The 18,351-nt window shown below is 53.1% G+C and overlaps 3 protein-coding genes across 5 annotated transcripts in view; 2 read left to right on the forward strand and 1 right to left on the reverse strand.

Annotated features, from left to right (window-relative positions):
* The window catches only part of LOC102097218 (uncharacterized), a 44,287-nt gene extending 27,604 nt beyond the window's left edge, over positions 1-16,683 (reverse strand). The window contains exons 1-7 of the mRNA XM_065049554.1: positions 16,365-16,683; positions 11,006-11,566; positions 10,236-10,362; positions 9,896-9,977; positions 9,641-9,748; positions 7,995-9,482; positions 5,795-5,943 (exon numbers count right to left, since the gene is read on the reverse strand). Coding sequence (XP_064905626.1) covers positions 5,795-5,943; positions 7,995-9,482; positions 9,641-9,748; positions 9,896-9,977; positions 10,236-10,362; positions 11,006-11,188 — 2,137 coding nt within the window. The 5' untranslated portion in view covers positions 11,189-11,566; positions 16,365-16,683. The remainder of the gene's footprint in view (positions 1-5,794; positions 5,944-7,994; positions 9,483-9,640; positions 9,749-9,895; positions 9,978-10,235; positions 10,363-11,005; positions 11,567-16,364) is intronic.
* The window catches only part of LOC106145972 (zinc finger protein 585A), a 69,231-nt gene that overhangs the window by 40,351 nt on the left and 10,529 nt on the right, over positions 1-18,351 (forward strand). The window lies entirely within an intron of this gene.
* The window catches only part of LOC110355413 (gastrula zinc finger protein XlCGF57.1-like), a 99,570-nt gene that overhangs the window by 34,572 nt on the left and 46,647 nt on the right, over positions 1-18,351 (forward strand). The gene's annotated exons all lie outside the window — the stretch shown is intronic.

The raw sequence follows: 18,351 nt of genomic DNA on the forward strand, positions 1-18,351 counted from the left end.
AGTTGGATGTTTTTTATCTCCAAGGCACAGTGGGTGGCAGGTGCACTTGCCGCGGGAGCAGCCACCCCGGTTATGTGGGTGCCAAGGGCTCGGGCTCCAGCTCGGCCCTTCACACCCACCTCTGTGAGGCGGTGGCCGTCTCAGAGTGGGTGACATGTGGCCAAGGGCGACCCCGCCCGTATTCGTGTGCAGGCAGGACAGCAGTGCTGGTGTCACAGTGGCCACTGTGACCCGCGGGCCCAAGCCCATAAAAAGGAGCGCTGGGCTCAGGCCGCGTGTCAGTGCGAACTGGCGAGGTGAGGAGAGGGCAGGGCAGGGCCGGGGTGCCGAGGCAGGAGGGGGCCCCACACCTCGGGGCTCTGGGCTGTGCTGCAAGCCCACCCGTGCCTGGCTTCTCCCGCAGAGGTAGCAGAGGAGCATTTGGAGGAGACAGCTCAGCGCTGCTGGGACAGAGACTCTCCAAACACCCACTGTTGCCGTAGTGGCTTATCAGCAAGGAAGAAGAAACTTCCCTGACTCGATGGAGCGGGGTGAGAGCAAAGCATCCCTCCCGCAGCCCGGCACAGGGGCTGTCGGGGCAGCCGGTGCGGGGCCGAGAGCGGTGGCAGGGGGCAGGAACTCTGAGCCTCTCTGGGCCAGGGTGCCTCCTCTCCTCAGCAAGTGGGGCCCAGGTTGGGCTGGGACCTGCTGGGACCCCAGTGCCCACAATGACCCCTCGGTCCCCATGGCCTCCAGCCCTGCCCATCAGCCAGGCAGGGACAGAGCAGCCCCTTGGGGACAACCCCTCAGGGACGCAGAGGTGCCCATGCCTGTGGCATTTGCTCTCTCCCCTGCAGCCTGCCTGCTATGTCGCCGGGCAGACGCTGACCCGAACCTCTGTGGGCTCCTCCTGGAGGCACAAGGGCTCTGTGCCCATTTGTATTGCCTGGTGAGTTATTCTGGGGCTCCCTCCAGCTGCTCCCTCCGGGCAGTTCCAGACACACTCTCCTCATCAGCTCCTCGTCTTTGCTCTTCTGCAGTTGTTTGCCAACGAGCTTTTTCAGCGTCAGCCCAACAATAATGGACTCATGGGATTTCTCCCTGAGGACATTCGCCATATAGTGGAGCAGGCAGCACAGAAGGTGAGGACCTGACAGGAACAGGGAGATTTGTGCCAGGAGAGGTTTGCAGGAGCCTGCCCCAGACCCTCAGAAGTAAATCCCAGCCCTTCTGTCATGGAGGCACCCCAAAAAATAATTTAGATAGGTGATCAGCTCCAAACAGTCTATATTCCAACCAGAACTGTTTAGCAGAAACCAATGAGAAACAGGGCTTAGCCAAAACTATTCACCAGTCTGACAGAGTTATGTGAATCTTTCCACTCATATGAGAGAACTGTCAAGGGAACCCAGAAGATCGCTTGCCAGTGAGGGGTCTCATTCCTAAAGGAATCTTCCTTACATGGTGTCCCAGTCTAAGGAGGAGAGTCTTCAACTGCAGAGCTGCTGCTCTGAGAACACCAACTTAAAGGGGGAAGCCAGGGGGTTCCCTAAGCTGAATCTGAGTTGTGGTCATTTATGGCAGGGATCCAGAAACTTCTCTCAACCAAAGCATTTTTCCTTGGTCAAGGGTGCTGTCTCTCGACCAAGGGGTGTGTGCATAACCATAGTCATCCATCGGTCTAGAAGTTCCTGGTGCTTTTCGGGTGTGGTGTGGGGACATCTGCCACACCTTCCCACCAGCTCTGGGACAACAGTCCCAGCAGCTTCGCAGAGACTCCAGCACAGGAGCCACGTCTGCCAGGCAGAGCTGCGGGGTGTGACAAGCAGCGGCCACGTCCTGGGCCCTGTCGGGAGCTGCGGGGCTGGCGGTGGCACCCTGAGGCTGCAGCTGACAGGGGCTGCTCTGCCCTTTCAGGACTGCTTCGTCTGCAGCGAGAGCGGGGCCACCATCACCTGCCAGGAGAGAGGCTGCAACCGCAGCTTCCATTTCCCCTGTGCCTTGGAGGGTGAATGCGTCACCCAGTTCTTTCCTCAGTACAGGTACCTCCTGTGCCCTCCTCACCAGCCTCGGGGAAGGACCCTGCACTTCTCACCTCGCCCTTCCCTTTCCTCCTGCCCCCAGGTCCTACTGCTGGGAGCACCGTCCCCAGCAGGAACTGCAGGCAGCTCCAGAGAACACCACCTGCCTCATCTGCCTGGAGCCTGTGGAGGACACAACGTCCTACGGCACCATGGTGTGCCCGGAGTGCCAACACGCCTGGTTCCACAGGGGCTGCATCCAGGTGGGAGCCGTTCCCTCGGCCCCGGGGCACCGCAGGGCTCAGCAGCACCAGGGCCTCACTCACTCCCCTTGTGTTTCTCCTGCAGGGACAGGCTACGGGCGCTGGCATTTCTTGTTTCCAGTGCCCTCTCTGTCGAGATAAGGATCGTTTTGTCCCAGAAATGTTCAGCCTGGGGATCCGAGTCCCCCTCAGGTCGGTGTCCTTCTGCCTGGCTCACAGGACAGGAGGGTGCAAGCCGTGCCATGGAGGGACTGCCCCAGCAGTCCTGGCCCTCTGCTGTCCTGTGGGTCGGGGCTTCAGCCTCATGGAGGAACTGGCAACAGGACAGGGGGAAAAGAAGAGCAGGGACGTCCTGCACCTGCCTTACACAGGGCCAGCAGGGGCTCATCCATTTTACTTTCTCCATCAGAATGCCATTGTGGGAGAACAACAATGCATATGCCGACCTCGGTGACAGGCACAGCCGCTGCGATGCCAGGGAGTGCCTTTGTCCCCAAGGCAGGGAGCACAGAGAGGAACGGGGGTAAGTTGCCCAAGCTGCACCCTGGGGCTCTGCGTGGGATCTCTGTCTCGCCAAGGGCTCAAAGCAGAAGGACTGCGAACAAGAGCTCTGTTGGACAAGCCTGTGCTGCGGTCACTTTGTCTACAGAGCCATGAACCCCTTTGCTTCCCCAGGCCCTGGCAACTGCTCCTGTGCCGCTCCTGCGCTGCCGAGGGCACCCACAGAGGCTGCTGTGGCTTGAGGACCAGCGGGGCCCTCTGGGAGTGTGACAGCTGTGCTGGCCTGGGCACTGGTGAGAGGCACACGGGTGCCCCGGGGCTGGGGTTGTGCAGAGCCTGGCAGTGGGGCACCGGCTGGGCTAGGCAGAGCCTCTCTGCTCCAGGAGAGCTGGGGCTCCGCTCCGGCCGATCCTGCCCCAGGGCTGGGGGGCCGTGCCCTTGACCTTCCTTCTTCCCCTTTCAGCCTCCAGTGCCAGCTCAGAGCTCGCTGGCCCCAGCACTGCCAGCCAGGCAGCACCAGGGCCGTCTCTTGGATCTCCAGCACCAGAGACCGGCAGCCTCAGCACCACCAGCCAGGCAGGACCAGGCCCATCCCACAGCTCCCTGGCACTGGAGACCAGCAGCCCCAGCACAGGCAGCCAGGAAGCATCGGGACTCTCCTCTGGAGCCCCAGCACTGGAGACCAGCGGCCCCAGCCCGGACAGCCAGGCAGCATCGGAGCCAACTGATGGCTCCTTGGGACTAGACACCGGCAGCCCCAGCACAGCCATCCAGGTGGAACTGGGGCCATCCCACAGCTCCGTGGAACTGGAAAATGGCAGTCCCAGCACCGCCAACCAGCTGCCATCAAGGTCTTCCCACGGTTCCCCAGAGCTTGAGAACGGAGGACGTTCCAGATCCATTGGGCCCGTGCGAACACAAGGCCGCTCCCGCTTGCAACGTCAGGCACAAAATCCATACAGCCGGCCCAGACGTCGCCGTGGGACCAGCCGTGGGCCATCCCCGCGTGCTGAGAGCAGCACCCCCAGCCACGAGGTGCAGGGGCCATCCGTCTCCTTGGTACCTGAGACCAGCAGCCCCGGCACCACCAGCCAAGAGGCAGCAGGGCCTTCCCCGAGGTCGGTGGAACTGGAAAATGGCAGCCCCAGCCCCACCAGCCAGCTGCCGTTGGGGTCTGCCGGCACCTGCCCAGAGCTTGGGAGCAACGGACGCTCCAGCTCCCCGGGGCCTGTGCGAACACGAGGCCGCTCCCGCTTGCAGCGTCGGGCACAAAATCCTTACAGCCGGCCCAGATGTCACCGTGGGACCAGCCGTGGGCCATCCCCAAGTGCTCAGAACAGCACCCCCAGCCAGGAAGTGCAGAGGCCATCTGCCCCCCTGGTACCTGAGACCAGCAGCCCCAGCACTGACAGCCAGGAGTCTTCCGGGTCTTCCAGTAGCTCCACAGAGCAGGAGAGTGGCCAACGCTCCCAGTCCCCTGGGCCTGTGCGAACACGAGGCCGCTCCCGCTTGCAGCGTCGGGCACAAAATCCGTACAGCCGGCCCAGAAGACACCGTGGGACCAGCCGTGGGCCATCCCCGAGTGCTCAGAGCAGCACCCCCAGCCAGGAAGTGCAGAGGCCATCTGCCTCCCTGGTACCTGAGACCAGCAGCCCCAGCACTGCTAGCCAGGAGGCATTGGGGCCATCCCAGAGCTCCGTGGAAGTGGAAACCAGCAGCCCCAGCACTGACAGCCAGGAGGCTTCGGGGTCTTCCAGTAGCTCCACAGAGCAGGAGAGTGGCCAACGCTCCCAGTCCCCTGGGCCTGTGCGAACACGAGGCCGCTCCCGCTTGCAGCGTCGGGCACAAAATCCTTACAGCCGGCCCCGACGACGCCGTGGGACCAGCCGTGCACGGTCCCGGAGTGCTGGCCATGATCCCTCTGCACAGACACCATAAAGTTGCCCTTAATTTCTGCACTGGAAGATTCCACACTTGTTTGTTGGCTTCCTCCTCTTCTTCTCCCTTTCTCGAGGGGCAGCATCAGGGGCCAGGCCCAGAGGTTTGTCCTCTCCCGGAGGGTTGGCAGCACCTTCCCCAGACCCCCTTCCTTGCAGGCTGCCCTTAGCCGGCCGCCCAGCGTCACGGCCGTGTGCTTCGGGCCTCGCTGGCCCTGCAGGCAGGTCAGTTTCCCAGGGGAAGTTCACAGCCACCCCCAGGCACCTGCTCCAGGAGGGCAGCCCGGCCACCTGCCACCCACTCCGCCTTGGAGACGGGAAAAATTCAACTCAGCAACGTAATCCAGGGCAACCTTCTTGAGCAGGCCTTGGAATACATGGTCCCAAGATGTGCCTTCCTCCATGACATTCAGAGTTGTGTGCTTCTGCCTGTGTTTCCTGCTCAGGGGTGCAGAACATAGCAATGCGGGGGTTGGCTGCCAAACTTGTCCTTTGCTTTTTCCAAGGAATGTTAGATGGCAAAATCTGCAGCTCCTGTGCAAAACAGGAGTCCAAAGAGAGTCAGACATCAGGCCAACGAAGCACAGAAGCCGGCAAGGCAGAAATAAAAGACACTGAGGGAAGGTGGAGATGAGAAGAGGAAAGAGGCAGACTGGACAAAACTTGTATTTTCCAACAGACAGTGCTGGTGGGAGCTCCCGCACTTGATGGGCCATCCCTGGAGGTCCAGACCCTGGGGTCCAGCCTCAGGGCAGCTGTGGGGGACTACGGTGGGTCCTTGGATTCCCTGATGGAGGGTGTGGGAACAGAGATTAGCCTTGAAGATATTCATGCCTACCCATGAGAAAGGTGGGAGCAAAGGAGTATCCGGAGATGTTAAGGATGTACCCGTGAGAGAGAAGAGAGTAAAAGAGTAAGGTTGATGATAACAAAACTACCCAATGAAATGTGACCACTTTAACTTGTAACCAATAGTGAAGAGACACATGAACTGGTAAAACTGTATAAAAATGCACTTGTGGCAATAAATGGCATCTACTACTTTCATCCTGGAAGAACTTGGTCTATGTTGTTTGTCCATCTCAACCGCAACATATGGTGACCCTGATATGATCCTGTATGAAGAGGATCTCGCATGAAGAAGAGACAGCGGTGAAGCTGTGACAGCCGAAGATGGGCTGTGGAAACAGAGCCCGGTACAGCTGATAGAGCAGCAGGGGGGAGCTGCCGAAGATCCGGATCCTTGAAAAGACACCACGCCAAGAGTTGATGAGTTACCGGGAACAGGAGGGGTGGAACTTATCTGAAGAAGAGGATATTGTATTATCCACATGGAAATTGCTTCTGAAGAAGCAGGGTGTTAGCCTTCTGGAATTGACTTTACACAGGATGTTACTACGGAGCAAAGCACTACTGAAAGATTCTCTAGCACTGTTCAAGTCCGCGTCATCTGATGACTCGGATGAGGGTGAAGGTCCGCAGCGTTTTCTTGAAGAGTTAAAAGGAGTATGTGTACGTGTTGTCCCGAGATCAGATAAAAATCATGAAAGACTCAAGCAAAATTAGACCTATACAAACCCAATCTTTGATTTCCCGGGTAGGGCAGCGTTGCCCGGCGGAGCTGGCGTTGCTCCAGCAGCTGCAGGGCAGCACCCGGATGTCCTGGGCTGGACTCCGCAGCAAACCAGAACTGGATTCAGAGATGCAGCGTCTGGAACCGGGCCTTGGATCACAGGTAGGACAGGCAGGGTCCTCTTCAGATTCCAGCCATGGTCAAAGAGAGCGAGACCCTCGTGATCTCCCAGTTCTATTGGATGTATGATGTGTATGGGAAGGAATACTTAGTTGGTCAGTTTTGGTCACCTATTCTGTCTGCCACTCTTTGCAAATACACCCCTGTCACTTACGGGACACGCAAAATTCACCAGTAACCTTGGCTGTATCCGCAACTGTGGACCAGGCAGTATATGCCCAGAAAATGATATCCCAAAATAGCCCCAAAATACCTTATAAAAGACTATATGACCATGTAGTACCGTGTGAATGATCCAGAGACACCCATCACTGACAGGCATTACATGTGTACAACTCAGGGACATAAGGGGCGGTTAATTTGTGATTGACAAACAAACTGCCTTCCCAAGACACACTGCCCCACCTACTAGAGAGAAAATGCCACTGGTTCGATCCATGGTGGTGTCTCTTGCAAATCTATCCCCACTGCTCGCTAGCTTTCCTCATTTTCCATCTCCTTCTCCATGTCCTATCACCATTTTGTTACAGACATCCATTTAGAGAAGTATTTAATAAAGATCCTTAATTAAGTGTTATTTGACCGCACTTGCATCTAATTTATGAACCTCTCCAGCTCGGAGCTTCCCAGACCAGAAAGTAACAGGATTATATGACTTTATGGCCAAATATTATCTCTGCACATCCAATTCTTTATATCAGTTGTGTGCTGGTTTGACTGAAAGTGAGTTAATGTGCTTCATGCAGCTAGAAATCATTTTTTCGTAGCTAGTACAGTCATTGTTTGAATTTAGTTGAAAACAAGAAGATAGCATCCCAGCACATAGTTAATGTTCTTAATTGCTGTTTTCCGCGAGCCAAAGTCTCCGAGCTCTCTGCCCACAGGTGTGAGGCAGCTGGGACAGAGGGCATGGATGGGACAGATCTTGACTGACATCAGGCTGATCAATAAGAATATTCCATGCCATTAGCATCATGCTTCAGATTTAAGGAGAGTCAGGATCTGATGGTTGGCAGCAGAATCAGGATGGAGTTGGGACAGACTCAGGATAGACAGTGATGGTGATCCATTCTGGTTCTGCTCCGTTTCGGGGAGTTCTGTTCAGGAGTGTCATCAGTTGAGCCTTTTGCCATCCTGCCGTGTTGCAGTGGCCTCTGAGCCTCTTTGACTTTTGTGAATGTTGGTGGTTTGAGCTGGTTTCTTTTGCTAAAGTAGACACAATTTTGGTGAATGTGGCCAGAACTTTATAACACACCACTTAAGATTTCAGGAAATTTAGCTACTAACTAACACAAAGATGACAGTATACAAAAAAAATCACACAGGCTTATAATTCTAAGTGATACATTCTATGTGAAACGTATTTATTTAAGCCAAATACCAAAAAAACTTAAATTGGGCTTGTCCAGTGATCTGTGTAAAACTTGTGGGTTGAGATAAAGACAGTTGAATAGAAGAGAAAGGGAATAATGACAATGATAATGATGTAAGAATATACAAAACAAGCAATGCATGGGAAGCTACCAGGAAGAAAATTTACTCTGTCCCAAAGAAAACATGGACATTCCCCCACAGCCACCCACACAGCAGCCCCTGGTGACCAACAGCCCCCTTGGTGGCAGATTCGGGGGTGCCGGACTGCGCAGGCGGCTGCAAGCTGGGGGTGCCGTGGGTGCGCTGGTGAGCCAGCAAGAGCCTCTCCTTCCAAAACCGCTTCTCGCAGACACCGCACTGGAAGGGCTTGGCCTCTGCCTGCCCACCTGATGCAGACAGATCTCCCCTCTTCTGCTGGCTACCCACTGGCACAAGACCCAGGCCATGGTGCACCTGCTGGTGTCTCTTCAGGAGCTTCTTCTCCCTGAAGCTCTTGCTGCAGTTGGTACAGGTGAAGGGCTTCTCCCCAGTGTGGATGCGCTGGTGAATCATGAGTCTTGCCTTCTCCCTAAAGCTCTTGCCACAGTCATTGCAGGTGAAGGGCTTCTCCCCAGTGTGGATGCGCTGGTGGGTGATGAGGCTCTTCTTCTCCCTGAAGCTCCTGCCACAGTCAGTGCAGGTGAAGGGCTTCTCCCCTGTGTGGATGCGCTGGTGGGTGATGAGAGTCGCCTTCTGCCTGAAGCTCTTGCCGCAGTTGGTGCAGGCAAAGGGCTTCTCCCCAGTGTGGATGCGCTGGTGGATGATGAGGCTCTTCTTATCCTTGAAGCTCTTGCTGCAGTTGGTGCAAGCAAAGGGTTTCTCCCCAGTGTGGATGCAGTGGTGCCCTAGACTGTTGGGCCTTTTGACAAAGCTCTTGCCGCAGTAGGAGCAGGTAAAGAGCTTCTGCTCGGTATGCATTCGCTCATGGATGATGAGTTTAGTCTTCTCCCTGAAGCTCTTGCTGCAGTTTGTGCAGGCAAAGGGCTTCTCCCCAGTGTGGGTGTGCTGGTGGATGATGAGGCTGTTCTTCTCCTTGAACCTCCTCCCACAGTCAGAGCAGGCAATGGGCTTCTCCCCGGTGTGGATGCGCTGGTGCCTCAGTAGGCTGTACCTGCGGCCAAAACTCTTGCCACAGTCAGGGCAGGTGAAGGGCTTCTCCCCAGTGTGCATGCTCTTGTGGCTGATAAGCTTGGACTTCTCCCTGAAGCTCCTGCCACAGTCGGTGCAGGTAAAGGGCTTCTCCCCGGTGTGGATGCGCTGGTGACTCAGCAGTTGCTGCCTCTGGACAAAGCTCTTGCCACAGTCGGTGCAGGTAAAGGGCTTCTCCCCGGTGTGGATGCGCTGGTGGATGATGAGGTTCGACTTCTTTGTGAAACTCTTGCTGCAGTCTCCACAGGCAAAGGGCTTCTCGCTGCTGTGCACACGGTGATTCAGTGGGTTCTGTTTGTATATGTCCCCACCTGACTGGCCACAGGCCAAGCCCATCTGATGTCTTGTGCCAGGGCTTGGCATCCCAGGGAGCAGGGAGGTGGGTCCTGGCAGCCCCTCAGGGACATGCTTGGTCTCCTTCTGTGTCCCAGGGCTGACGGCTGCTGGGGAGGAGATGCAGGGGTCACTGCCAAGGACAGAATGAGCAGGAGGGACTCCATTCCATGAGGAACAGCATGGGTACCCCTGTCAGCCTTGCACCCTCTCAGGGACATGGATCACCTGAGGCAAGGGGACAGTGCACCTTGAACTCCCAAACACCCCTGCCAGAAGCCTGGTACCCACCTGGCACAGGGCTCTGGTGCCTCTGCCACTCCCCAGGGAGTTCTGGCACACACGGTGTCTCTTCTCGCTCCATCTTGCAGATGATCTCTGGTTTGACGGTGGCCCAGCCTGTCCAGGGCACAGAGAGAAGCCCCCTCTCCCGCACTGCCGGGACAGCAGCACCGGCCCCCATACCCACAGCCCCAGCATCCCCCCCACCCCGCTCCTCTCTCCTGTCCCTGCCAGGCTGCGGCTTCAGCCCCCACATCCCTGTACCTACAGCCTCCTCTCGCCTCGCCCCCGTCACCTCGGCCACTCTCCTGCAGACAGGACACCTGGGAACAGCTCAAAGCTGCGCCTGCGAGGTTTAGATTGGATGTGAGGAAGCACTTCTGTAACAAGAGGGTGGTCAAACCCCAGAAGAGGCTTCACCCCATCCCATCCCATTCTCTCTCCCGTGACCACAGGAGGCTGCCTGGCAGGGTATAAACTTGCAGTCACAACTGCTCAGGCAGCAATAGAGACAGCTGGATTTTCCCATTCAAGGTCTCCAGCTCAGTTAAAGAGATGAATTCTGGCTTGACCCCAGCCCAACATCACCAGAGAGAGTCCTCACCCAGCGAGGTGACCATCTGGTAGTTCTCCAGCATCACCTCCCGGTAGAGCTGCCGCTGACAGCCCGACAGCTTTGCCCACTCCTCGGGGGAGAAGTAGAGCGCCACGTCCTCAAACATCACCGACATCTGCAGCAAGAAGCACACTCGGCTCAGCACACCCCACCACATGGTTGCTAAACACCTCTGCTGAAATCCTGCTGCTGCCAAGCAGGGTCCCGCTGGTACCAGGGGCTCTGGTATCCCAAGGGCAGTGCTGAGAGAGCTCAGAGCATCCTGTGCAAGGGAAGGGCAAGGACAGAGGGGCAGTCTTGGCACTGCTGAGTGGCACAAAAGGGCCACTAGGGCATGGGGGACTCACTGAGAAGGGCCCTGGGTTGCAAGACACCCCATCAGCTGTGCTGAGTAGAGGGGCAGGGCTGGCAGGCTTAGATGCAGGTGTCCCCTGCTCGTGCCAGATTAGGGACCCACACCAGAGCACTGGGGACTGTGCCCTGTCCCACACCCACGCCACAAGCCAGATCACCCACCAGGACCGGGCACAGCACCGTGACACAAGGGCTGGCCCGAGGCCTGGCAGCAGGCACGCTCCTGCCTGCCCCTGCCCGTGGTGCGGCTCAGCGGGCAGGAACGGGAGCACCCTGCACCGCACCGGGTCTCAAAACACTTCTCTCCTGCATTGCCCCACTGCAACTGGACCTGCAACTTGGCCAGTCCCTTCACAATCCCAGCCCGTAGTGTCCCCAGAGCCGGGGCCGTGCCTGACCCCCACCTTGCCGCAGCAGCCTGGAGCCCGGCGCGTCGCTGCTCTCGGCGCGGAGATGGAGGCCTGTGCAGGTATTGATCCGGGAAGAGGGAGGCAGGATGCTCCGGATTCCACTCGAGGTGCCTGTCCCGTCACCAGCCGCACCAGCACAGCCAGGACAGATGGTCCCTGCAAGCACAACATTTTCATGAAGATATCGGGGACACAAGTTCACCCACCTGCTCACAGCTGCCTTCCCTGCACCCCGAGCCTCCACAGGTACTGGGAAAAGGAGCCACCAAAGAGCGTCACCCACCGACCCGGCCGCCTCGGGGTAAAGGCGAGAAAGAGCTGTGAAAAGAGGAGTTTTGGAAGCTCCCGAGTACCCAAACCTTCCCTACGTGCGCCGGGGCCGCGCCGCCAGCCCCGCACGGACAAAGGCGGCGGCGGGAACCGCCGGCAGCGTCAGCCCGGGAGGGCCGCCCGCCGCCGGTGCAGCACGGGAGGTGTAGTCCTGCCGCTCCGCCCCGCTCGGCTCGGGGGGGCGGGCACCGGGAGCACCGCTGCGTCCTTGCGGCCCCTGGCCCCCTGGAACAAAGAAATAATCTATTGAGCAAAGGCAATTTTCCTGTTAAGCAGGCATTATTTATTAGCAGCAGCTGGCTTCCACCTGGGATTCTCCATCATAAGGGCTTCCAAAGGCTGCATTCTCTTGCATTGCTTATATTCACACAACTATTGCATATTCATTGCAATATTGGATATGTTAAACGTACAATACTTCTATGCTGAAAAGTAATTGCATAAACCTAAGGCTGCTATGAAGGTAGGTATTTCACGGTCTTTCCTGCCATGTGGTTCCATAACTGTTATGTAGTCACCTGACAGGCGGGCGTTCAAGGGTCTTTGCATGTGTTCCCTGATCAGCCTTTCCACATCGACAGCTCTTGGCGCTGGCACAGTTAGTACACGTTTACATAAGTAAAAATACACGTTTACGTAAGTAAAAATACACGTTTACGTAAGTAGCTTACTTACAATACATTTATTAATTTCTCTGTAAATATAAGCTAAGCACCCTGCTGCTAGACACTGTTTTAGTTAAACTTCTGTCTCCATCTTGTCATGCAAGAGCATCTGAAAATTAAAAAATATCCCCTCATTTTTGCAAGGAGTCAATAAACATTTATCTTAAATATCTCCTCATTTTGCAAGTGGTTAAGAAGCGTTTATCATGTCAATTAGTCAATGATGGGCACATCCTTTGTAACTTAATCACAATATACATTAATTCAACAGCTTCTCTTCACTCCTGTCTCTCTGCCCCCCGCCTCACCGGTGCTGCAGCCACTATAAATTCCCATACAGGTGACAACATTTTCTCCAGTACTTCCTGCATGGGGAAAATATGCCAAGGAGAATCAGGTGAGAGTTGTTTTAGAGTGATTTAGAGGCGGACATGAGATGTGAAAGGGTAGAGGGAGGCCCTTCCATTGAGTCACCAGGTTCAGAATGGAACCCCTTGCTCGCTAAACTCCTCAGAGGAGTCCAGGTGCAGCTGGATGCAAACTTAGACCCAGACTTGATCCACAGTTCACCTCCAACAGACACTGAGGTTAAAGGGGAAACAGGGAAGGGATTACATGAGTTTATGGCCATAGGATTCTGTGGTTGATAGGCTGTAGCCTCTTCATATTGGCTTTGAAGACGTTATTTGGCTCAAGTGGGTTCTGTTTTGCTCTGTAAGGTACCGTTGCAGTTTAACCCGAGCTGGCAATTCAAAACCACGATAGCTGTTCATTCATTCCCCTCTCCTACCTCCAAATAGGGGAGAGAATTGAAAGTGAAAGGAGAAACTCACAGACTGAGATAAACACAGTTTAATAACAAAATATTGATGTACTACTGCTACCAATACTATACAGTACTTACTTCAAGCAATTGCTAGGGGAAATTCCATGGGACAGGGTACTTGAAGGTGAAAGGGCCAGGATAGTTGGTTAGCATTCAAGGACTGCTTCTTCCAAGATTGAGATCAGAGCATCCCAACAGGTAGGAAGTCAAGGAAGGGAGTCAGGAGACCTGCTTGGTTAAACATGGAACTGCTGGGAAAACTCAAGTGGAACAGTCTACAGATCATGGAAGGAGGGGCTGGTCACTTGGGAAGAATATAAGGCTGTTGTCAGAGGGTGTAGGGAGGCAACTAGGAAAGCTAAGGCCTCCTTTGAATTAAACCTTGCAAAAGGGGTCAAGGACAACAAGAAGAGTTTCTTCAAATATACTACAGATAAAACTAACACTGGGTACAGATGAGACAATACGGGAAGTACTGCCCCCTCTGTGGTGGCTGTGGTATTGTGTATCATCATAAAACATTTGCCTTCTGTAAGCATCGCAGGGGAGTAATTTAGGGTTCTGCTTGCTGCAGAACAGTGTATAGATTTCTTAAAGAGAAGTGTGACATAAAAGAGTTCGGTGGCAGGTTCACTCTATTATTTACTGCATGGGGGAAATACGCCAAGCTGAATGCTGCTGAACTTATTTCCAGGTGCCTGTATCCATTCACAAAGCAAACTATCAGGCATCTTCCCTCCCTGATAACCGTTCACTCCAGGGGCTGTGCCTTGGAGCTGCGGAGACAAACTTTCAGGAGAGGCCTTATCTGTCGTCGTGCGAACTGTCAGGATTCCTCTTTCCCTGACCACCATTTGCTCCAGAGTCTGTATTTTAGAGCTCCAGCAGCAAACTTTCAGGCAAGGCCTTATAACCATATGCAGAGCAGACTTTCAGGAAACAAAATTATCAGAAAATAAAAAAATTAATGGAGTAGAACAGCAGAATCATAGAGTCATAGAATGCTAGGGATTGGAAGGGACCTTGAAAGATCATCTAGTCCAATCCCCGCGCCGGAGCAGGAACACCCAGATGAGGTTACCCAGGAAGGTGTCCAGGCGGGTTGGAATGTCTGCACAGAAGGAGACTCCACAACCCCCCTGGGCAGCCTGTTTCAGTGCTCTGTTACCCTCACTGAGAAGAAGTTTCTTCTCAAGTTTAAGTGGAACCTCTTATATTCTAGCTTAAACACATTACCTCTTGTCCTACCACTGTTTGTCACCGAGAAGAGCCTGGCTCCATCCTCCTGATACCCACCCTTTGTATATTTATAAACATTAATAAGGTCACCCCTCAGTCTCTTCTTCTCCAAACTTAAGAGACCATGCTCCCTCAGTCTTTCCTCATACAGGAGATGCTCCACTCCCTTCAGCATCTTTGTTGCCCTACGCTGGAGTCTCTGCAGCAGTTCCCTGTCCTGCTGGAACTGAGGGGCCACAACTGGACACAATATTCCAGGTGTGGTCTCCCCAGGGCAGAGTAGAGGGGCAGGAGAACCTCTCTGACCTACTGACCACCCCCTTCTAACCCACCCCAGGTACCATTGGCCTTCCTGGCCACAAGGGCCCAGTGCTGGCTCATGGTCACCCTGCTGTCCACCAGGACCCCCAGGTCCCTCTCCCCTACACTGCTTTCTAATGGATCATTCCCCAACTTATACTGGAACCTGGGGACTTATCCTGGAACCTGGGGGGCTGGCTCAAGCTGAGTACCTGTGCAGAGGTCCCACCAAGCGTAGAAAACTACAAACTTTTATATCTTTACAGACCATTCACACTGTGATTCAGTCCAATAACAAAATTTCACCACCAGGTCCTTTTGCTCCCCATTGGACCCTTATTCCCTGACTCCACGTGGGCCTTTGTTTTGTTCAGTTGTAGACATTGGTTTTGGTCCATATCCTTGCAAGTGCCGTTTTGTCTGGACAAATCCTTTCTTCTCAGTGAAGTGCAAAATAAGCCCCACTTTGCAGATGTCTCTAATGTCTCCGTGTTAGCCTTGGACCATTCCCAATCAGTTCCATCCTTCCCAGCAAAATGAAAGCTAGACTTTGTCTTGCAAGCATTTAGTGTAGTTTGCAGTTGCTTTTGGTGAATATGAGCCGGACTTTACAGCTCAAAATTTTAGTAAATCTAGTCTACCAAGTAACATGAATCAAAGAGTATATTAAAAATCATACAACCTTACACCTCTAAATAATCCATTACATTTGGTGTGCATCTACTAAAGCTAAAGGATTAATATTGAACTTGAATTGGACTCATCCACTGATCTCTGAGTAGTAAACCCATTGCCATACAGCTCACTCATTTAGCAGGGAGAGCTCAAAGTAGGCTGGCTCATCCAGGCTGTCATATTTATAGAATGAAATTAATGAACGAAATCAGTAGTGATTTGGGACAGATAAGATGACCAATGGAATGCAGAAGAAGCTCATGTTTAGATTTATTACTATGGTAACCAAGGTTAACTGATAATGGGACATTCTTGCAAGGAGGAGCGGACAGAACAGGTGACTAAAACTGACCAACTGAGTATTCCGTCCCAACCATGTCATACATCCTAGAATAGGGGGAGATCATGAGGGTCTCGCTCTCTTCAACCATGGCTGACATCTGAAGAGGACCCTGCCAGTGGTGCCAGCAAATTCAAGGCCTGAGGCCCTGCATCCCTGAATCCAGTTCCGGTTTGCTGTGAGGTCCTGCCCAGTACTTCCAGGTGCCTGCCCTGCAGCTGCTGGAGTGACACCAACTCCATCCACCCATGCGGGAGCAGGGAATGCTGCTACCTGGGATGCTCAAGATTAGTATTGTATATTTTGTATATTTTCTCTATTAATTAGTAACATTAGTAAAGCCTTTAAAACCTTTCTAACTTGAAGTCTCCCATTTTCCTTCTTATCACTTTTTCCTACCTAAGGAGTTGGTGGAAGGGGGATTAACAGAGAACATCTGCCACAGTTCATTGTCGCCTTGCAATTAAACCTTGACAACCTTTCAAGACACAGTTTAAGATTTCAGCAAATTTAGTTACTAAGTAATGCAAAGCAGACCATATACTAAAAATAATGAAATCTTATAATTCTTAGTAATACATTCTATTTAAAATGTGTTTATTTAAGCTTAACACCTGATACAAATCTTCAACTGGGCTGATCCAGTGATCTGCGTAAAACTCATCGGTTGAGATAAAGTCAGTTTAATAGGATAGAAGAGGAAAAAAAATAATCACAATGATGATGTAAGCATACACAAAACAAGTGATGCACAACACGGTTGCTCACCATCTGCTGACGGTGTCACGGTCCATTTGGGGATGGACTCTTGATGGTTCGTTTACCTTGATCTTGAAGCAACAAATTAAGGCAACCAAAATGCCAAGGGGTTATAATTCAATCAGTGTAACTTTATTATCTTGCCCGTAAAGTGGCACTCACACAATAGAGAAAGTGAAGAAAAAGGAAAGAAAAAGGGGGAAAGAGGATTATAGCTACCAGCATGGGTCCAAAGGCGTCCCTGTGGTCTCAGGTCCCAAACAGTGTCCTGCTGGTCCTCCATTGTGATCTGTGATCCTTTGGTGGGGAGATCTCAACAAAGTTTAGTTAGGAACCTTCTTTTATGCTTCTTCATCCCTCCTCTCTCCTATGGATTGAGGCCAATCTCCACCTTTGTTTCACAATCCAGGTTTAACTGTCCTAAAATAGTCCTAAATAGTCCCCGCTTTGCTTGCCAGAATCCGTCTGCCCCTGCGCCGCCTTGCGTTCAGGGGTCTCTTACTTGTCCACTGGGCGACCTCAAGACCCTCTGCGAGCCTCTGTGCATGCTCCTCCTTGTTGGCCTTAGTAACAGGGAGGAGGTAGGGCAAGTTTGGCTGAGGCAACAGGTGAAATCCGTCTTCTGGACAGCAGCTATTGTTACCTGTAGCCCCAGGTCGGAGAGACCTGTACAACACAATTCTTTTCCTCAGGCCTCTCTCCAAGTCCTTGTACAATTGTTTCTATCGGGTCCACCCCTACATCCCTCAGAAGTACGCACTTAAAGCAGATGGCACTCTCACTTCCAGATAATCCTGCCGGTGACGCCAGAAATGTTGGGGCCTGATCCAGGAAGCCCCAAGCCAGAGAAATTCATTTATATTACCCAGAGTGAGATTAAGACACAGACATGGTCAGATGTTGCTTAACTAGGGAACTTTATTAAGCGCTTATGAAGAAGATAGTGATAATACAGGGAGAAAAAGACAGGAAAGGAAGAAACTTAGCAGGCAGTTGGAACAGGTTTGCAAGAGAAAGTTTGCCACCATGGATCCATGATCCATTTGGCTTCAGTAGGCGGGTCCGTGCGTCTCAGGAAGGCAGCTCGTTCATCACTCACAAGGTGACTGCCCCTTGTGTCCCTGAGAGGTACACGCGTGAGGATGGTCAGTGGCGAGGGTCTCTGCATTGCACGCATATACTGTGTGGTCATATGGTCTTTTATAAGGCATTTGGGTATATTCTGGGATGTAGTTTCCCCTGGCAATGGCATGTACTGCCCGGTCAGCACCTTTAGACATGCTCTGAGTCCCGGCACACCCGTCCCATATAGTACTGCGTGTGCCTCGGCAGGTGAAGGTGATCGCTGGTAGCCAGGCAAGTCCTCTATTGACTGGTGCTGGGCAGGTTTCTTGGGGATCGTAGCTAGGCAGGTCTTCTAGGAGTGACATCACTGTTCACTTAAATGATGGTCCCTTAAAACTAGTCACCATCCAGCCCGCCACTTAAAAACACACCAGGTCTCCAGCACCCTCCTGTCTCATCGTTGCTTAACAGCACGTCAGCCTCTATTCCATCAAGAGGTCACGCCGCCCGATTCTTGGGATCCACAGCCACAATCAGCTTCTGGCTTTGGGCAACACAAGGAGCTTCCCCAGTTGTGCTAAAATAATCTCTTGCTCTAAAAATTGTACCCGCTCTCTCCCTCGCCATAACTCCGATTTCACACAATCTATTTCTGGCTGTCACGCCTCTCCAACTGTTTACAGTATTTGCACCAGCCTTGTGCTTGATTTAAGCTGGGGAACAGGATGACACAGACAATAGCACAAAGAACAGCACATGTGGCTACAGCCGTTCAGGGACTGAACCACCGCTCTTCTGTGCCCCAATCATGCACAGAATGGGGTGGAAGGATTACAGCTGGAATAATTTCTCCATTTTTGGTATCCCACCAAATACAACAATTTAAAAATGTCACAGAGGCACCCCAAAATGACTTCAAACAAATAAGAAGCTCAACTCAACTTTATTTTGCAACAGGAACCAAATGACAGAAACTAAGGCAAATGAGGGGAAGAAGTAATGCAAGATCAATCAGCACTCTGGGAACATTTAACAAACTGCAGGTTTGTGTACCACTTGAAAATATTGTTACCACACAACCACACAAGAATAATGATCCCCAGCCTGCATGCCCTCATTCAAAGAGAGGCCTCTTTCCCTC

The sequence above is a fragment of the Columba livia genome, chromosome 1, assembly GCF_036013475.1.
Source record: "Columba livia isolate bColLiv1 breed racing homer chromosome 1, bColLiv1.pat.W.v2, whole genome shotgun sequence".
Lineage (NCBI taxonomy): Eukaryota > Metazoa > Chordata > Aves > Columbiformes > Columbidae > Columba > Columba livia.